Source organism: Cyanistes caeruleus, chromosome 7, assembly GCF_971803275.1.
Source record: "Cyanistes caeruleus chromosome 7, bCyaCae1.hap1.1, whole genome shotgun sequence".
Classification (NCBI taxonomy): domain Eukaryota; kingdom Metazoa; phylum Chordata; class Aves; order Passeriformes; family Paridae; genus Cyanistes; species Cyanistes caeruleus.
The window spans coordinates 34,973,099-34,992,102 of NC_141707.1; the positions used below are offsets into that span (position 1 = coordinate 34,973,099).

The window sequence follows — 19,004 nt, forward strand, 5'->3', positions numbered from 1 at the left end:
TCTCAGCATTTCCTCACAGGAGAGATGCTCATTCCTTTCATCATCTTGGAACTCTCTCCAGTTTGGAACTCTCCAACTCTGTGTCTCTCTGTTACTGAGATCCCTCTCTTGCTCTGGGATCTCTCTCTTATACTGAATATCCTTCAGCTTATCTTTCACACACGTAGGAAGTAGCCCCTTTCATTTTTAGAAACATTTCTGGATAATACAGATTATGAAATTAAGCCATATTGGAAAAAAAACTTTGCCAAACTACCAGGCCAGTTATTGAACTGCTATTTTTAGTTTACAAATGTAGATGGCAATTATTCTCCACTATCCAAAAGTTACAGCTTTTATTTATGCATGTATGGGTAAATAAACCAAAATTTTTCTAATGTGTGATAATCTCCTTAGCAACAAGAGCATGTCCAGAAATACATCTGACAAAATGAAGCTGTTAAATCCTGGTTAAGCATATGAATGACTCTGATGACTGTGTATTCAAATTTAAGCACACAGTTAAATTACACAGTCAGAGTCGGTATCCAACACTAGTCTTCTGGTTTACTTTCCAAAGATGTCAGTAGTTTTGGAAAAATTACCATATTTGTGTAGAGGTGGATTATTGATCAGAATACAACCACATTTTTAACTATTAGGAAGAATTAGGAATATTTTTTAATTCTTTTAAGCCAGACAGAGGGCCAAAGGGCAGAAATGTAGTGCAATAAACTCAATAAAAATTTCTGAATGCAGCTGGAAAACCATCCTCAAATGATTCTCTAAGACATAAAGGGAATTCATTCTTATATTTTTAATGAAACTAAATGAATGTTTGCTTGAACTGAGTTTCATACTACAGGATGGCTGAAAAACATAGCTGGAAAAGCATTTTTATACTGCATTATTCTGAGAAACACTTGGTTCACTAAAGAGATGTTATCATCTAGGCTTCCAGTCCTGTAGTCACAGGAAGAGCTGTGAAGCTGATTGAGGACTTCAGAATACAGCCCAGAGGAGTAAATACAGCCAGCTATTGCTTATAGTTCTTACCTGTTTCATTTTCATTACTAGTGCTACTGCTCAGTACAGATTTGCAGGTCTTTGAAAAGCATGACTAAGATCTAAGATGCATTTTGCCATGATTAGTCAAGATTTAGACTTTTTCTTTTTGCTGCAGGCCGCTGAGAAATTAAATTGCTGTCTCTTTGTGCACCCCTGGGACATGCAGATAGATGGGAGGATGTCCAAATATTGGTTTCCCTGGCTAATAGGTAAGTGTATATTTACTGTGCTTAACCTACATTTATGAACTGGATTATGCCCAGGAGATTGTTGCCAAATAAAGTAAAAGTACAGAAAAAATAAGATCATTTTTCTGTCAAACTTTCTTTTTTTTTTAGTATTAAGATTAAGACTATTGTGTAAACTCAGCAGTCATTTGTTTCTAAGATTGTTTAGTATTTCTTTTAAATACTTGGAATTAAAATTATTCAGACTAGCAACACAATATACAATTCTTTTTTGCCCTAAATACAAAGAGCAGATAACAAGGGAGAAGTGAATCATCTCAGAAACAAGCTCCTCAAAAATAAAGGAGTAAATGAAAGAGTAAGCCAAATCAAACATTTCCTAGAATTTATTGAGTTATTTCTTAGAAACAGCTTGATCAGAGAGGAAATAAATCTAACTTTACATCAACTGTAGCTGAAACAATATGTACTTTGAAGGCTCTCAGTAGATGTAGGATATTATCTAGTTTCCATTTTTTCCCCATTTGATGGGTAAATCATAACACTGAATAACAGGAACAGGGTTTTTCTGCTACCCAGAGCTGTTTAGACCTGATTCTACTCTCATGTATTTTGTTCTGCACTGGTTTATTTTGCATGGCTTCGCACTGCCACCAGTTCTGAAAAACATATAAAACATTCATTTACTACACTTTTTGCTTGGAAAATCTTCCTGTCCCAAATACCAGTGCATTATCTTAAAACAGTGTCAGTTAATCTTAATCAGAGCAGGCTCAACAACACAGATCTAAGAAGAAAATGAAATTATTGCATTTACTTAACAAAGCATAAATAGAATATTTTCCTACTAAGCCTAATAAGGTTTTGCATCTGAGCACATGATGAAACATTAATGAAACATAACCCTTTGAGATGGATAGGTGCTGTTAGCCCATAGATGAGAGTAACTCCATTCCTAATTTCAAGCTGGATGTCTAAAATGGCATGATATTCTAAATATGTTGGGTGTGATCAGAAGCTGAAGCTTGCTGTAAGAACCTAAATTCCTGCTCTGGGCATCCAACTCAGACAGGAGCAAAGAGAGAGACAGGTTAGTTCTAAACTAGGATCTGACATCCTGTCATAACCAAACCCCAAATCTGTGTTGGAATATCAGTCTATGTATCTGCCTCACCTTCCACACAAAAGAAACCCACAAGCAAATGTGAGATGACACCCTGGCATATTCCAGATTTGTCTTTGAGCAAGGATAATGGGAATCAGGCCTGTACTTGATATTTCAGGACATACCCAGCCTGTCTACCATCTGTCCTAGTGGTATGGAGTAAAAACTGGACTGAGAATTCAGAAGACCTTCACTTCCAGGCCCGTGTCTTTATTTCAGTTAATTAGAGTTCAACTCTGTGTCCCTCCAGTAGAAATAACACATGACCTTTGGCAGCTGTCCTGCAACTATTATTTTTTCAGTTGGCTCAAGGCTAATGGAAGAAAATTAAAATAACATTTCAAAATCAAATAGGAAGTTTAAAAAGTAAAGCTCTGATACAATTAAGACATTTTTCTTCTTAGGCATGCCAACAGAAACAACCATGGCTATTTGCTCCATGATTATGGGAGGAGTTTTTGAAAAATTCCCTAAGCTGAAAGTTTGCTTTGCACATGGAGGTGAGTAGTGTACCATGTGAAACTCCTGTTCTTTGGCTGAGCATGGTACAGTTGTATTTTCTAGTATCTCAGGTAATGGGGCCACCACGTGAAGCCTGCCACCAGCTGAGCACTGTCACCCCAAAGAAGACAGTCTCACAGATCATAACAGGGCTTTTATGAACGCTCTCCAGCCTGCGGGGTTTGAACTGCTACAACAGCCTTTAAGGGAAACAGAAAGGAAGGGGAGGCAGCAGGTGGTTTAAGGAAAGGGACAGGGAAGCAGCAGGAGGAATTTGGGCATCACAGCAGTGAAGAAGTGAGTAAAACAGAGACAGGGGCTAATGAAGGTAGAGGAATAAAAACCACTGGTGCAGAGTACTTTCTTTGTGAAGAGCTGACAGGAAAACCTACGGATCTTTGGTGATAAGGTGGCTTTTTTCCCCTCTTACATATTTTTAGCTTATTAAAAGTTATTAAAAATTCCTTCTTGCAGGTGGAGCTTTTCCATACACAGTGGGTCGAATCTCCCATGGATTCAATGTGCGCCCTGATTTGTGTGCCATGGATAATAAGGTGGATCCAAGAAAATACCTTGGCTCATTTTACACAGACTCTCTTGTCCACGACCGTGGGGCACTAAGGCTGCTAACAAGTGTGGTTGGAGAGGTGAGTTTTAGTGCTTCCAGAAGTGGGTGAGTCATTCTTCAGGTAATTTTCCAGGAAATAGAAAAAGGAGAAGAGAAGAAGAATGCAGGAAGAAAATGTCACCCAGTGAAATAAATTGATGGGCTTCTGCCATGTTGATAATGCTTTTACCGCATGGATTTATTGAAATGGGTTTAATCCAGGAAATCATGCACTGTCAACCTTAGTTCCATCCTTCTCTAAGCTTGTTCAGGGTGGGACTTCAAGCAAAGACTGCTTCAATTTGGAGGCCGTTTTTCAAATGGCTTAATTTTCAAATTCAAGTGCGTGCTTGAAGAAACCAAATTGTATTTCCACTAGGGAAGTTACAGACAGAAAAAAAAAAAATCAGTAGAAGTAAAGTCTTTGTGAGTATCTCAGAGAAACAATGAATCATTATGGGTTTGCAGAAGTATTTTAGTTGTTTGTAAAGAAATCTTTGTAGCTTAGCAAACCATTTAAATGAGGTACAGCATGGGAAAGAAATATCCTAAAACATTCAAATAATCCCTTCTCATTTAGTAAATGCTCAGGAAAGGATTGAGGATGGCATCTCTCATGCCAGCTTCCAGTGGATCACTGCAAATCAGCTAGATACTTGTCTTTGTACCTTGATTTCTGCACCTCACGGAGTGTGTGCAGCCAGAGGCAGATACCTACCAGATGTCAAATCAGAAATGCAAGCTCTGACAGAGATTTTCTTGTCTCAACTGCTGCAGTTTCCTGTACATCAGTGTCTAGGCTCACATAGTATGGGGCCTTTGCTGTCATCAGGGCCTCCTATGTGACCAAAGTTCACAAACACCACTCAGCTGATTAGGTTTTTTCTACAAAAAAAAAGGATCTGTTGATTTCCCATTTCCCTCTCTAATATTCTGAACAGGTCACTGCAATAAATCTGCTCTAGAACTGGTACAGAAGTGACTTGCCTAGGCCAGACAAAAATAGCAATGCAGCACTATTGCTTTCTTTATTATGGTACTCTGACCTCAGGTATCACACTTTAAAATTGGTAAGTTTTCAGTTCATGCAGCACAGGAAGTCTGTAGCTTTGTGACTGGACTTGTGCCTGCATGTTCCCTGCAGGACTTGTGCCTTTTAGGAAAACTTTGCATTTGAAGATTCATGGAAAATTAAATCATGTGACAGCACAGCTACAGCTTGAAACAACAGTATGGGAACTTTTGTGAAGTGTGTATGTTTGTACAATACAATAACCTGCAGCCCTAAGGACTGGAGACAATATCTTTTTTGTTAAACCCACCCTGAACCAAAAATAGATTTATGGAAGAAGCCCCATAAAATGTGGCCAAAATCCTGCTCTGGAGCCTCTTTCCATTAGAAACAACTAAGATAAAACCCAGGTCAATTTACTCAAGAAAGATCTGCTAATAAGCTGTTAGTACTGGAAAGTTCTGATAACATCAGTGGGTGTTAACTCGGGTGGCATTTGCCATCTCTGTGCCAGGGATTAATTTTGAGCACCAGATGGGTTACTAATAAAATACTAGGGTTCCTGCCCAACACTGATTTCTTTTAAATTCTGTTACCAACCTCTAAATAGCAAATGTATCATGGTCCACAGCCCAGTAGTTTTTGATAGGCATTATCTTTTGAAACTGTAGCTTAGAATAAGCAAGTGGCTTTAAGGTGTTTTTTACAATAGATTTTAAAATTTTACTCTGTGTGATGTGCACATCCATTTTACAAGACACCTAAAGGCTTATGGAGTAACAGATCAATACTTGCCTCTGTTACCTCCTTTTCTGATAAATCTCCCCAAATCCAGACCATGTTCATTCTAAGTATATTTTTGTTCCACGTGCAATTCTAGTACACAGGATGAGTCTAGCTCTTGAATTTTAAATTGGCAGTGCAAGGAGAAAAGGTCACTTGTTTGTTCCTTTTTACCCATCTTTAAATGTTGGGAGACATGTACTGCCATTGTTAGAAAGACCTTGGTAAATTAACAGCTGGGTGACTCAGCCTGCATGGAACCACAGATTCTTTTTGTGATCTGAATCTGTTAAGCTGAATTTTGTCGAGAGCAAAGCAGCAAAAAAGGGAAAAACAGAAAGCACAATAGGATGCTGAATCCATTGCTGAAGAATTGAAGTTTTTTTCTGTCTGAACTTGTGTAGCACACGAGTCTCAGGGCACTTCTGCTTCAGAATCAGCTTTGCATCTCAAGGCTGCTCTAAACTATTGTTATTTTGGAAAAGCTTCTGTCTTTGAACCACACTTTAATTTCTCTACTTTTCATCTTAAGAAGCTGCACATAGACTCTGGTCCTTAGCTGTGATTAGTCTTTGCAACTAGAATTTAGTTCTTTGAGGAGAGAGAGATTATGGACTGTAATTTGATAATCTAAAAGTCACTCACCATTAGCCTCTCTGATATCTTATTTATTTTGTCAACAGACTTTTCAAATGAAGAGTCTTAACACAATAAATTTGACCACACAGGATATTGGTGTCTTCTTTAATTCTCCTCTGAGTATTTTGAGCCCAAACAATGCGACATCAGGTGCAGTCCTAGTGCTGAAAAGTCATGAGTCAGATACCAAAAACATAAATGTTTTTTACACTCAGGAGAAACTTCTTTCTCTTTTCAGTAGCCTAAGGCATTTTGTCCTTGAAAACAAAAACATTCACATCAAGATTTCAAACTTTATTTTATAACCATGAAGATTAAAAAGTTACCTGATTTTCTGAGGAAAGCTGACATTCTCACATAACACCCTTCCATGAGTCAAACTCTTAAAGAAACACCAAATACCTCAGCGCTTTCAGGGCAGTCACATGTTGGCAGAGTAACACATAAAGATTAATAAATGCTAGGCTAAAAACAATGTGATGGAGCCTTGAGGCTGACACTACAACTTTGTGAGCTGGAGGTTTGAAATAGGCCAGCTCTCCAGAGAACAGCTCAGAGCTGTGCAGGAAGGGCATCAGTGTGAGGGAAGATGTGCTTGGACATGGCTTTGGGTCCCTGGGGAGCAGCCACTGCCTGGCACCAGCCTGCGGCGTGCTGGCCTTGAGCTGATCAATGTTAAAATCCGCTGACAGCTCTGATGAGTCGTGTCCTTTTTATCTCATCCCTTCTTAGTTTGGGGTGCAGGTTAATTGGGGATGGAAGCAGAAATACACATTTCTGAGGAAGAATTGTGTAAGAGTATAGATTCACTGCAGTCCTCTCCCCCAGTGATGAGGTAACATGAGGTGAATACAAGTAAACACAAAATCCCCAATGTTGCTGGCTATAAAAAGTGAAGAACTGGGTTGACATGGGATTAAATGATTCAGTGCATCTCTTCAAAAACTTCCCCATGGTGATTCTTCCAGAGCCATCATGCAAAGGCATTCTCTGGCCAGAAGTTGGAGGTGAACTGACTATAGCGTTCTGGACTTTTTTCCAGGTGAATCATGGTACTAGGAAAGAAGGAAAAATTCAAGGCAAATAATTTTTTTTCTTTATGGAAAAGGATGGAGTCCTGCTTAAAGCTTTTTGTGATTCATTTTCAGATTTGAGTCCTTATTACTGTGAAAAAAGTTGTGCTGAGCAGCAGGTTCAACGAAGTTAATCATTTAGCCCCATGTACCTCTCTAATAGGAGAGATGTGCTAATTAAGGAATCGACCTCCAAGTCTTCTAGGGAAAATGGACTTTGTTGATATGGTTTGGAATAATATAACAGTACTTCCCTTATGCTAGGAGCATTTTTCATCTGCAGAGGCTTCACAGCACTCCTCTAAAGCTGGCTGCTAAAGATGGGTCTTGCAACCCCCATTTTATAGATGGGTACAAACCAAGCTCAAAGGGTACAAATGAACAGCCTGAGATCCCTGAGAGCACAGCAAGAATGCTGCTTCTAAATTTTTCTTACTGATTTACAGCTCTTAATTTTACTACTAATGAATAGATCCCATGATTGGCTGCAAAATACTTTCAAATACAGGGAAAAGATATATCTACACAGAAAGGAAAAGAAAAATATATATTATTCCAGTGAGGATGTGGGATTTCTTTCTTGTTTAATATACAGGAGATGGAAATAAGAATATACAAACCTTCCTCTTGTACATGACTTTCCATAATAAACAGGGGTTTCTATTCTATGTTTCTGTATAAATTCTATGTTTCCTTCTCTTTTACTCAGAAATCCATTCTCTCATATAAACCTGGTACGTTTTTTAGTTGGGTTTATTTAACATAAAATAAATAATAAAAATAATTTGGTTTTCTTATCCGAATAAAGCATCTTGGTATTTAATTGAATATTATAAATTAAATAATATATTTAACTGCTTCAAAGTGCACACTTCCAAATCTATTTTGTTTAGTCTATGCTCAGAACTGGATGTTTTAGACAAAGGGTATAAATTTTCCTATGTTAATATTATGTTAATTCTTCTATAATAAATTAGAACACAGGACAGAACATAGGAGAGAACAATAGCATGTGTCCCTTCTGTTTAGATTTTGGGTGAAGGTTTCTTTCAGAGACTTTTGGGTGACATCTAGTGGAGATTAAAAAAATTTTTAAAAAGCATTTGACAGGTAAGAAAAAGAAACCATTTCAGAAAATAACTGAATGGTGTTTTCTTCACCCTATTTCAATACTGAACTCTGGTAACAGAGTTCAAACATTATAACAAGTTCTAACTGTGTTTTATTCACCCAAGCAATAGACACTTATGCCACAGACCTGGGATTTGTATTTTCAACTTTCTTCTTATCAGAATTAAAATACTATAACTTCAGTTAGACGCCACAAAAATGATTACTAAATAACCTACACTTTTTTCCAAATAAAATTTATCCAAAAAACTCTTGAGTCATTGTTTTCAAGGTTTGTTCTTTTCCTAGTGGAAGTTACAATCTTCATACTCACTTTCACAAATAATCAGTCCAATGTATACATCTAATTTCTTGTACTTTATTATACATTCCAGAAAGCACATGCCCTATTGCTTAACATTAAGTTAAAATAAATTTAAAATCTAAAAAAAAATGAAATTTACAAATTCCAAATATAATATTAATGTTACTATAATATTGTCTCACATTAATATTATTATTACTTAATACTCTATTGTTTAATGTTACTACAAAACGTACAATTTTTTTTTATTACCAGGACAAAGTTATTTTGGGGACAGATTACCCTTTTCCACTTGGGGAATTGGAACCTGGAAAATTGATTGATTCAATGGATGATTTTGACCATAAACTGAAGGTATGATTTTTACATTTGAGGGGGTTTCTCTCCTTTTTAAGTCTCTGTTTGAGATAAACCACTGAAAAATCAGTGTAGTACACTGATTTCTGCAAAGACTGGAAGAGACCCTTTGGTCTTTTTGCAGTAGTCCTTTTTAGAGCACATGTAAAAGCATTTGAGTTAAATATGAGCTAAGCACAAACATATATATGTGTTTTGTTTTTACAGGATAAACTCAAGGCTGGAAATGCTCTGGAATTTTTGGGTCTTAGCAGAAAACAATTTGAATAATTATGAAGTATTAAAGCAGCTTAACTTCAGAAATAATATCCTTATATTTCCATTGGCATGTGCAATTGTACTCATGAAAAATAAAATTGACAATTATCTGACAGTATCCTGTTATTTCCAAAACAAAAGCAAGGGTATTGGAAATGAGTATGCACAGGTATTGCCTGAGGATTTAGGCTGTTTGTAAACAATTCTGAAATCCCTGCTTTCATAATAAAGGAGAGATTTCATCTTTTGCAGTTGTAATAAGAATCTCTGAATTATAATCAATGTCATGTTATTAAGACTTGATTCTCAGGAAGGAAAGAGCAGAGAAAATTATGTACCCACTACATTTCTGTCTTTGTTATGATGGACAAACAGAATTTGAAAGAATATTAAAACAGAATTTAAAAAATTTTGATGCCCAATAAAAGGCACCATTTGCTTTTATCCACTGGTAGAAAATGCAGCACACCACACTCAGCTCAGCACTGCAGGTGCACTCGTGCTTTGTCAATGTTGTGACAGGATGGAAAAGGTCTGTGTGGGGACTTTACATTTTAGCTGCCACCTACACCACTGGAACTTATTCATCAGAAACAATTTGAACAATATGGTTGTAGTGCAGAAATAATGTGTTTATGTGGGTAATACATGGTGTGCCACTGTCACTAGTAATAAATACCAGTGTTTGGCAACAGTATGGGTTAATGTTCTGTTCCTTACAAAATGCTTACTAAAAGGATTTAAAATATACTTTAAATGCTGAAGTGATAATGCTCCACCTAGCTTGAGTCCTGCTGTAGGAATGGAAAGATGCTTTGCTTTATAGACAATTGATTGAATCAGGTTTTCATTATTATCCAGTGAGTGCACAGGCATCCTCCCCCCAAGAGAATTTTGTAGCAGTCAGAAAAATGCAGATTAGCACTTACAGACCCTGTTCTCATGGGAACATTGGCTGGCTATGTGTGGTGTCACCATTCTTCTGCTCACTCTTGGAATGTTCCAGGCAAAACAGTATTAGACAGAAGTTGCTTTTAGCTCTGGCCATAGCTGTCACAGACTAAACCTGAAGGATGTTGAACATCAGCAGTTCCTGCTGATCCCAGCCTCCATTGGACTGCAAAGAAAGCTCTGTCCTTTCTTTATGGTGTCAAACTCACCCAAAAAAAAAAATAAAAAAAAAAAAAGTGGTTTGTGAAGTAGTTGGAGCTGAAGTAGTCAGCAACTCAGAGGTTTAGAATACCAAGCTTTTATGCAAGAGGGAAAGAAGAGCCAGGAAACAGCTTTAACAATATTTATTGTCCTCAGGTCCGCGAGACTTCTGTTGACCTTTTTTATTTAAATATCCACATGCAGGCATTGAGTTTTTAGCACGTATGATTTTTCAACCAGATTGTTTTAATTACATTTCAGAGTCAAAAGGCAATTTCATTCTCATACTTCTCTTCAGTATACATGAATCTCACAGATGTTTAAATGTATTTAAGAGGAAAATACATTGTGATTCCTCCAATACATTTTAATTGGATTAATTCTTTTATTTTTTATTAATGAAGCCAGCTAGGTTAGTGAAAATGCAATGTCACATCTTTGGAGACCAAGGTCTGGAACCCCTCCAATAGCAAGAACAGTATTTAATTACCTTAACCTGTGACTAAATGGGTGATTGCAGTACCCTGCATGGGAGATAATTAATGTGCATACCCTTCATAAATCATATTCATTATTCACTGTCATTATTTAATGATATTCTACCTGTTCCTGATATGTTAAGATTTTTAAGACAGGGATATATATATATAATCTTCCCTCCATCTTTTCATTTCATTAACAAAGCTAATGTAAAATTCTAATTGCAGTCAGATGAGAACATTCTTAATACTCCTTCACCAATTACTGCAGGAATAAAGAATCTAAGTTTAACATCCAAACTCCATGAGATTTACACAGTGATTTAAACAATGAGATAAAACATTGTACCTCAATTGTTACAGATGAAGATCAGCTAATCACATAAGTCTTTGAAGTTAAATTTCCTCTGCACATGCAGGACCTTAAAGATGATGTACATTTGGGAAGATCAGGCAATTCGTGTCTGTACTGCATTTTACATCTGTATATTTCATCAGTATTCTGTTGGGTCTAGTTCTAAGATTACAATTAGTTGTATAAAATTGGTACTGAAGTTGTAAAAGAACTCATTGTGATGTAACTTCAGGTGAACAAAACCACTCCAGCCTGGCTGTGGCATGTACTGAACATGAGCAGAACACTCGGAGCTCCCATTTTCATCCATGGTGATCAGAACTTTAAACACCTTTTTGCACCCTTTGAAGCCTGAATCCATAAACTGAACCCAGTGCTGATAATCCATAACTGAGTGCCCAGGGAGAACAACCTGCACGCTGCAGGAGCACCACTGACATGCTCATCTGCAATGACACCGGGCCCATCATTTTCTTGTGCATTCCTCAAGTGTCTGCGTGCTGACACTGCCAGCAGACAGGAATTTTCTAGGAACCAGTTGTGCATTCTAAACCTTTCCTTTCTTCCGCCATTTCCACATCCTCTTCCAAGTAGGCTGTTCTGAGGAAGTCTTCTAACATTTTTATCTTTCACTTCATTAAGCATAAATGTGTCCAGACCGAGATTAGATATTTGAGCTATCGTATGACATAGGTTAGCACTTATGGGGTGGTCAGTCAAAGGAATACGTCTTCCAGGGAAGTGGTGGAGTCAGCGTCCCTGGAGGTGTTCAATGTGTTCCACCCTGGCACTGGGCGATGGGTTCACTGGTTTATAGGGGTTAGAGTGGCGGTGCTGGGCTGAGGGTGGAACGGGATGACCTCAGAGGTCCCTTCCAGGCTCCACAGCTCCATGACCGTCCGCTCCCGTCCCCGACGAGCTCTCACCCCGCGCCCGCCATGGCCGATCCCTCACCCCCTGCAGGCCACGTGACCCGCCCTGCGCGCGGCCGCCCCGCCGCGAGACTCTATGGCGGAGGGCGCGCGCGAGCCCGGGAGCTCTCGCGAGAGCCGCGATGGAGGCGGCGGGAGGAGGCGCCGGAGTAGGAGGAGGTGTCATGGCGGCGGCGGGCGCGGGCTCTGTGGGGTCCGCGGCGCGGGGCGGCGGCGGCTCCTCGGCCGCGTCGCGCTGGTTCTTCAGCCGCGAGCAGCTGGAGAACACGCCCTCACGGCGCTGCGGCGTGGAGGCCGACAAGGAGCTCTCGTACCGGCAGCAGGCGGCCAACCTGATCCAAGACATGGGCCAGCGCCTCAACGTGTATCCGAGTGGGGCCGGGCGGGACGGGCATGAGGGCGGCGGGGGCCGCGTGTGGAGGGGAGGCGGGAAACCCTTTCTCTCGGGTGGGAGCCCTCCCCGGGACCCTTGCCGCTGCTCCGCAGCCCCGGCCGGCGCTCCCGCGGGACGGATCCGTGGCCTGAGGCACAGAATGGGAGGAGGAGCCTGGCGAAGCCCCCGCGCCGCGCTCTTTGTCGGCGGGTGAGGGACTCGGCTCCCCACCTGCCCTCACAGCCGCGTTTGTGGACGAGGCTGCGGCTTGGGGCACTTCTAAAGTAAATCCCAGTTGCCGTTTACCCCGAAACGCGCAACTCCTCTTTAGCCATTCTTTAATGTGATTTTTAAAAGAAAAAAATTTAAAAATGGATCAGAGCAAGACCAGACCCTCAAATCCCTTACTGAAATAGTTGAACTGGAACAAAACAAAAGCACTTGGGAGAGTGTTTCAGTGTATGTCGCCCATTGAGGAGTTTTCATTCCGTGGGTGACTGTGGGGAGCCTGGCGTAGGAATCTCCACATGGTCTGCGAAGCAGATGGGAAGAATACGTGTTAATATCAGTTAAGGATGTGTTAATATCAGTTAAGTTCTGAAGTGTCACGTCCCTAATCCATTTTCAGCTGAAGCCAGTATGTTGAGAGCAGTGATTGATGTGGAAAGCGCATGGCTTTCAGTTCTTGTAGACAGTCTTCTTAATATGTAGTGTTTCCTTCATTTAATCTTTCAGATCTCAGCTTACGATAAATACTGCAATTGTTTACATGCACAGGTTTTATATGCATCATTCCTTCACAAAATTTAATCGAAATGTAAGTATGACTTTATGTTTGGTAATAACATACCCATAATTTTGGCAGTTGTGACTGAGAAGTGTTATATGCAGGAGTGTGAAGTGTGATTTGTTTTTAGGCATTCTAGCTTCTTATCAATGGTTTCGACGCAGTAATGATACTTGTTTTCAACTTTGGATTACTTCAACTAGCGGCAATTAGATTTTATCTTCTGCCATCGAAATAAAAAGGCACCATCAGCAAGCACATTTCAGATGTGTGAAGAATACATTTAGATGTTTCAAATGTGGTTGGTGTTTATGTGCTGAAGATTGAAAGGCTAATGTGTAGGAACACACATTTTTCTTGGTTAAGTCAGTGGAAGTTCTGGCATGGTGTATCTGACAATGATAATGTGGTTATGTGATGTATCCATGTGGATTATGTAGCTGTTCCTGAGGCAGTGTAAATTCTTTCAGCTAGTCTAGTCTTAAGTGGTGTGATAAATCACATTAGACAAGAAAAAATTTTACATCTGATGACAAGTCATCTTGTTTTACCTAATAAGCTGGACATGTTGACTTTGAACTCTGAATGTGTTGTTAAAAACAGAATATTTCAGTAAAAATTATACCTATTATTGAGGAATATTGTAACAGGTATGGAACTGGAGATATCTTGGAAATGTCAGGCTTTTTTTTTTTTTTTAATGTCCAATAAATGATGCAGTAGGTGGAAAAATAATAGTATAGTAGCCTAGGTGTTCTTGGGGTTTGTTTGTTTTAAGGAAGAACAGTTAATAGTGATAGTGGTTTGTTACTAAATGTTAAGGATGAGTTTTCTTAGATCTTATAATGACAAAACAAACATATTGAGGCTGTGACAGATGTTAGGTCTAAGTCAGAGCAGACCTTTATCTACCAAGGGGTAGTCTCTTGCAAACCTAGCAGTGTCTGCAGTTGGGGCAGGTACACAGTGAGGTGCAAGGAGAACCCACTCTTCTTTCTGTCAGGCATTTGTTTATTATTGTTGGCTGGGCAAATGGGCATCTTGTTTGGTATCTATTTAGCTGGAAATGCATATTCATTTGTAGGTACATATCAGAAGTATATATAAATATTTTTCATGCAAAATCTGAGCTAAACTCAAATTTCCAGCAGCTTCTTAGCAAAGCTGCAGTGTTCATCCATACAAGTTTCACTTTCTCCCCTCCTGCTGCTATTCTGCCCACGTAGCAGTAACCTGGAGCTGGTGGAAGAGGAGCTGGGGAGGCATCCAGAGTTTTCTGGGACTGAGTGGCTTGTGGGCTTGATAAACTGGAGCTGCTTGGAGTGGAGAGATGGCTCAGTGTCGAGCTGCTGTGTTTATACCCAACATACCTGTTCTGTCACCCGCTGAAGTACCTTTTGTACTGTCAGCTGGTAATCTGGGCTAGATTTAGGCAGCAAGAAGCTTTGGCTGCTGTGTTGGAGTTTTCACTGGATACTGGTAAATGGCAGTCACTTGGAACTGGCAGCACAGTAGTGTTTGAATGTATAGTGGTCTTAATATGAAAACTATGGCTTAAGTTAAATTAGGAGTCTTAAAATTCTCAAGTAAGCTATGTAAGGGCAGAATGCCATGGAAACTGCAACAATTACAGGGGAGAGAAGTGTACTGTTTAATTAATTCTCAGGTAATAATGTTCAAAGTTAAAAGCAAGTGAACTCCAGGTTGTACAACTGTACTGATTCTTGCTGAACTCCTCTTTGTAATTCTTCATGAGCAAAATGCCAGAGAGTGGCTTTGTGTATGTACTGATGAGCAAGAGCATTTTCTTTTTTCAATTCTGTAGGGTTAAGAGGGTCTCAGTGAAGGGAGTAACTTCTAAAATACTCCCAAACCATCCATTAGGTCCTCTGTAGAGAAAGCAAAAGCCAAGAACTCTAATAAATAATCAATATCAAATCTCCAGAGTACTTGGCACACTAAACAATGCCAAGAGTATTCATCTCTGCAAGAAGAAAGTAACCCTTAGAAAGGAATAGTAAGGTTCTGGCAGTCTCAGTGGTAAGACCTAAATAAGCTATCCTACAGCATATGCAGTCTATCTCTACTATTTCTTTGTTGTGTGCACGTGGTGGTGTTTATCCATGGCAGGAAGGAATCTGTATGCTGGGGCTAGAAAATTGGATGGCCATTAGTCAGAATGCCTTGTGATCTTCAGCTGAAAAAATGTGGCCTGTGTTGTTTTGTTTTATTGGTAGATTAATATTTTTAGTCTGGTAATAAGCACTTGCACATTTGTCATCATGTTTCACTGCCAGGTTATACAAATATACATGTATGTCATGTAGGTGACATGCTCTTAATTGTTAACAAACAGGGCTTGTACTGGAACCTCAGTTGCTGAATAGATGTTACCTTAATTTTATGGGGTTTTTTTCTTCAGTATAAGTTACTGCTAAACCATTTTACAGGCTTTCAGGAGTTTGAGTCATCTGTGAACAGGGAACAGAATTCCCAACAGTATCTCCAGTCTGTAGAGCCACAGGGGTGGAATGTAACAGCTGATGTAGTCTTGGATCATTGAGAATGTATTACATGTACTGCTCTAATGACCAAATATCCATTTTTTTGTGAAGTTTCTGTGAGCTAGCAAGTCACTTACGAGTTGCTCTGGATTACCTACAGAGTACTTGCACAGAAGAAAGAAGAAAGAATTGAGGTTTTGATGTTGCAAGTCAAGGCAGGCAAAGTCCTTGTAAGATTGCTATGCCCCAGTGAGGATGGAAACTTGCTTTACTAATTCTGGGAAGCAGAATTGAATGCCCTGACTACTAATTTCCCTGGCTATGCAAATGACAGGAGCTACTGTGGATGTCCTCAGCACAAATTATTTTTTCTACATTGCTGACCAGGGCATAGGAACTTTGGGTTACTGAGTATAAAGTTAGTCTGTGCTAATATTGGAATGGGGGAGGGAGCTTGCTGGCTTTTTATAGACAGTACTAGCCTCCCTATTATACTTTAAAATATCTTCAAAAATAAAATTCTTTTGCAAATACTGTTTCTATAGTGCTTGGGTGTGTTACATTGTTATATAGCAAATAGTTCTTTTAGAAGCTCATTCCTCAGTACATTGATTCGAAGAACAGAAAGGGGGGAAAATGCTTCATATGCTGGCAATGAGAGGTAAGGCACCCAAATGGTAGCAGTAGTTTTTAAATATAATCCTTAGAAATTATGTGGAATACCAAACAGCCAGTTGAAAATAGTCTTGATGATGTCAAGGGGCTTTTGTGACATGCAGTGGAACTTAGTGAAGAGCCTAAAGAAGGCCGCATGAGGAATTGTTTTCCTTCAAGTGGAAGGTAGGTGAGTTGTGTGGAGGGTGTTTTGTTTCCAGTCCTTCTGCATTCCCTTCCTTGTGCCTTGTCCAAATCACAGTATTAAAGAGATGACTTTGCAGTTTTGCAAAGTTCTTGAAACTTTCATAATACTCTTCAAGCTCCTGTGAGGCTGTTTTGGGCACTTCAGTTCTGGTTTTAATATTGCAATTTAACATATTTACTGCTTTTATGCAATGTGAGCTCCTGGTTATAATAAAAAGAATTCCTCACAGCTCTTTGTGTTCAAACTTGAAACACAAAAAAACTCATAGACTGGAAACAATGTCTTAGGTTAAACTGGATCAAATCTAAAACCATACAAATATTTGCTTTAGAATGGAGAGGGAGATCTCAGAAAAATGCACGCATGCTGCTGATGTGTTCTGAGATTTTTCTGAATGCCTTTGTCTTTACACTGCCTTGAACTTTTGAAGTGAAAAAGGACTTGTACCACAGTTCCAAATGAAACTTGCTGTATACTGGTTTTGGATTGTGTTAACAAGGCTCTTATGTTTTGGGGTTTTTTCCTGTTTCTGTGGGACTTGGTTTCTGAGATTCTCAGCTAGTAATAAAGTGGGATTTAATATCATATATCACATGTGTTCTGAAGATTTCTCAAAGTTTTTAAGACTTTTTTATTTTGGGTGCATAGTGTATAATTACTCTAAATTATTTTGGTTGATATCAAATTAAGATATTTATGTATAGGAAATGTATTATTGCTTTGTTAAGTACGTTTCTTTAATTTTGCTTTTTTTGTTCCACTTTGCTTGGGTTTTTTGCCATTTTTGGTAATTGGAAATGAATGAAAGCATTTGAGTAACTTTTCCACTTATACACTTAGCAGGGTGTGTTCACTAAAGCTACATTTGTGCCAAGTCTGGAATTTTACTTAGTATGTCTGTTTTTCTGAATCAATACCAAGGGAGCTAAAAATAATGGCCTACTCTAAACTGGGAGTGAGAACCCTTGTCCTAGATAAGACAGAGACCTGAAATTCTTTGGCCAGAAGCCAACATTTCTTTTTTTTATAAGGAAATAGTTAATTGGGCTGTAGATAGATTTCTGACAAACCAGAGTTAAATGACAGTTAATCAGCTTGACTTAACCAGCCTCCAGAGCTGGTTTTGTGTAACGTCTTGGAGACCAGAATTGTGTGGAGACTTCTTGTCCAGATGTGATCTCCTTCAGTAAATCAGAAAAGATCCTGAAGTCAGCCTGGTGGTGCTTTTTTGGAAAGAAGTGGAACTTTGGTTCAGTCAAACAGAGTAAGAGTGGGTGAGAATTTGCTGATAAATGTATTGTGCCATCATTGGTGACTTGGTTCAGATAATGCCTCTGTGAAATGGAAATGTTTTCAGCCATGGCAGTTGCTGAAAATTGAGTTTTGTAAACTACCTTTATATGATGTGTGTGTGTTGGGTTATGCTTTTGTGTGCTGACATCATCTGCATTTTCTGCCACTTCAGAGCTGTTGATACTATCACTTTCTGAACTCCAGAAAGTGTTTCCATCACATTTACTGTTTAAAAGTTTTATCTCCCAGTGTGACACACATTTCAGGTAGTATGTCCCTGGCAAAGAAAATTCCTTCCAGAATTTCAGATCATTACTTCAAGCAAAGGGGATAGGAATCATCAGAAGTATTAAATGACAGTGCTGATATGGCCTTGTTCAGCAACACTTCACTTTGGGTTTTTATTTCATTTGTTCATTAGGCTTAGGTTACAAGATTCTTAAAAAGAAAACAGGGATTCTTGTCTCCCTCGTAAAAGAATTTGCTCCCTGTGACTTGTTTTGGGTGGTTGGTTTTTATAGACTGAGATTTTTTGCTAGATTTCTCATGGCACACTTCTACTCATCAAAGAGTATTGCCTTACCAGGGTGTCAGTTTTCAAGTCTGCCAGCTTTAAAGTTTTTCTTAAGATCCAAGCAGACATTTCAAAGTGATTCAAGGATGCAAAAAGTACTCTCAGTACATTTGAAAGCTTCTGAAATTTAATCCCTTAAATGCTTAATTAGCTTGTTGCAGTTTGGCATATATTGTAAATTTTTATACCAAATGTTTCATTTTGGCAAAGAAAAGGGCTGCTTACTGGCAAAAAAAGCAAATTTGACATTGGGGAGGCTATGCCTCCTATTTAGACTAGTTCTATTTAGGCATTGAATGAGAAATCCAATACCTGCACTGCTTGCACCATGCATTAATTAAATACTCAGGAAGCAGCTATTTCAGTCTCTCAGAATACATGCTTTATACTGGCTTAATTTTAACCATTTTGATCAGCTTATGTCTAGATGATTTCTAGTACCATTTTAATTCCTGGTTAACATGGGCAGCTTTTGCATGCAAAGAGACCCCAATACATCAGTGATTTGTGGTTTGCTGTGTTCTGTCTGCACGCACCAGTTACTCTAGCTGAAAACAGGCACCAAAATTCTACTTCACAGCTAACTCTTAGGTGATACTGAACTGCTACCTTATGACACCTAGAGTTT

The 19,004-nt window shown here is 39.0% G+C and overlaps 2 protein-coding genes across 8 annotated transcripts in view; both read left to right on the plus strand.

Annotated features, from left to right (window-relative positions):
- The window catches only part of ACMSD (aminocarboxymuconate semialdehyde decarboxylase), a 38,676-nt gene extending 29,364 nt beyond the window's left edge, over positions 1 to 9,312 (plus strand). For 2 of the 3 annotated variants that reach the window (XM_086898688.1, XM_086898687.1), the window contains exons 7-11: positions 1,163 to 1,256; positions 2,805 to 2,900; positions 3,376 to 3,548; positions 8,706 to 8,804; positions 9,015 to 9,178. In XM_086898688.1, the coding sequence (XP_086754814.1) occupies positions 1,163 to 1,256; positions 2,805 to 2,900; positions 3,376 to 3,548; positions 8,706 to 8,804; positions 9,015 to 9,077 (525 nt within the window). In that variant the 3' untranslated portion in view covers positions 9,078 to 9,178. Of the gene's footprint in view, positions 1 to 1,162; positions 1,257 to 2,804; positions 2,901 to 3,375; positions 3,549 to 8,705; positions 8,805 to 9,014 lie in introns of all 3 variants that reach the window. The other variant, XM_023931371.2, reaches the window with a different exon arrangement.
- An 831-nt stretch (positions 9,313 to 10,143) lies between these two features.
- Positions 10,144 to 19,004, plus strand: part of CCNT2 (cyclin T2) — a 28,031-nt gene continuing 19,170 nt past the window's right edge. For all 5 annotated transcript variants that reach the window (XR_015289535.1, XM_086898677.1, XM_023931374.2 and 2 more), the window contains exons 1-2: positions 10,144 to 12,347; positions 13,092 to 13,173. Coding sequence is in view for 4 of the 5 variants with exons in the window: in XM_086898677.1 (XP_086754803.1) it covers positions 12,106 to 12,347; positions 13,092 to 13,173 (324 nt within the window). In the remaining variant the exon portion in view is untranslated. The remainder of the gene's footprint in view (positions 12,348 to 13,091; positions 13,174 to 19,004) is intronic.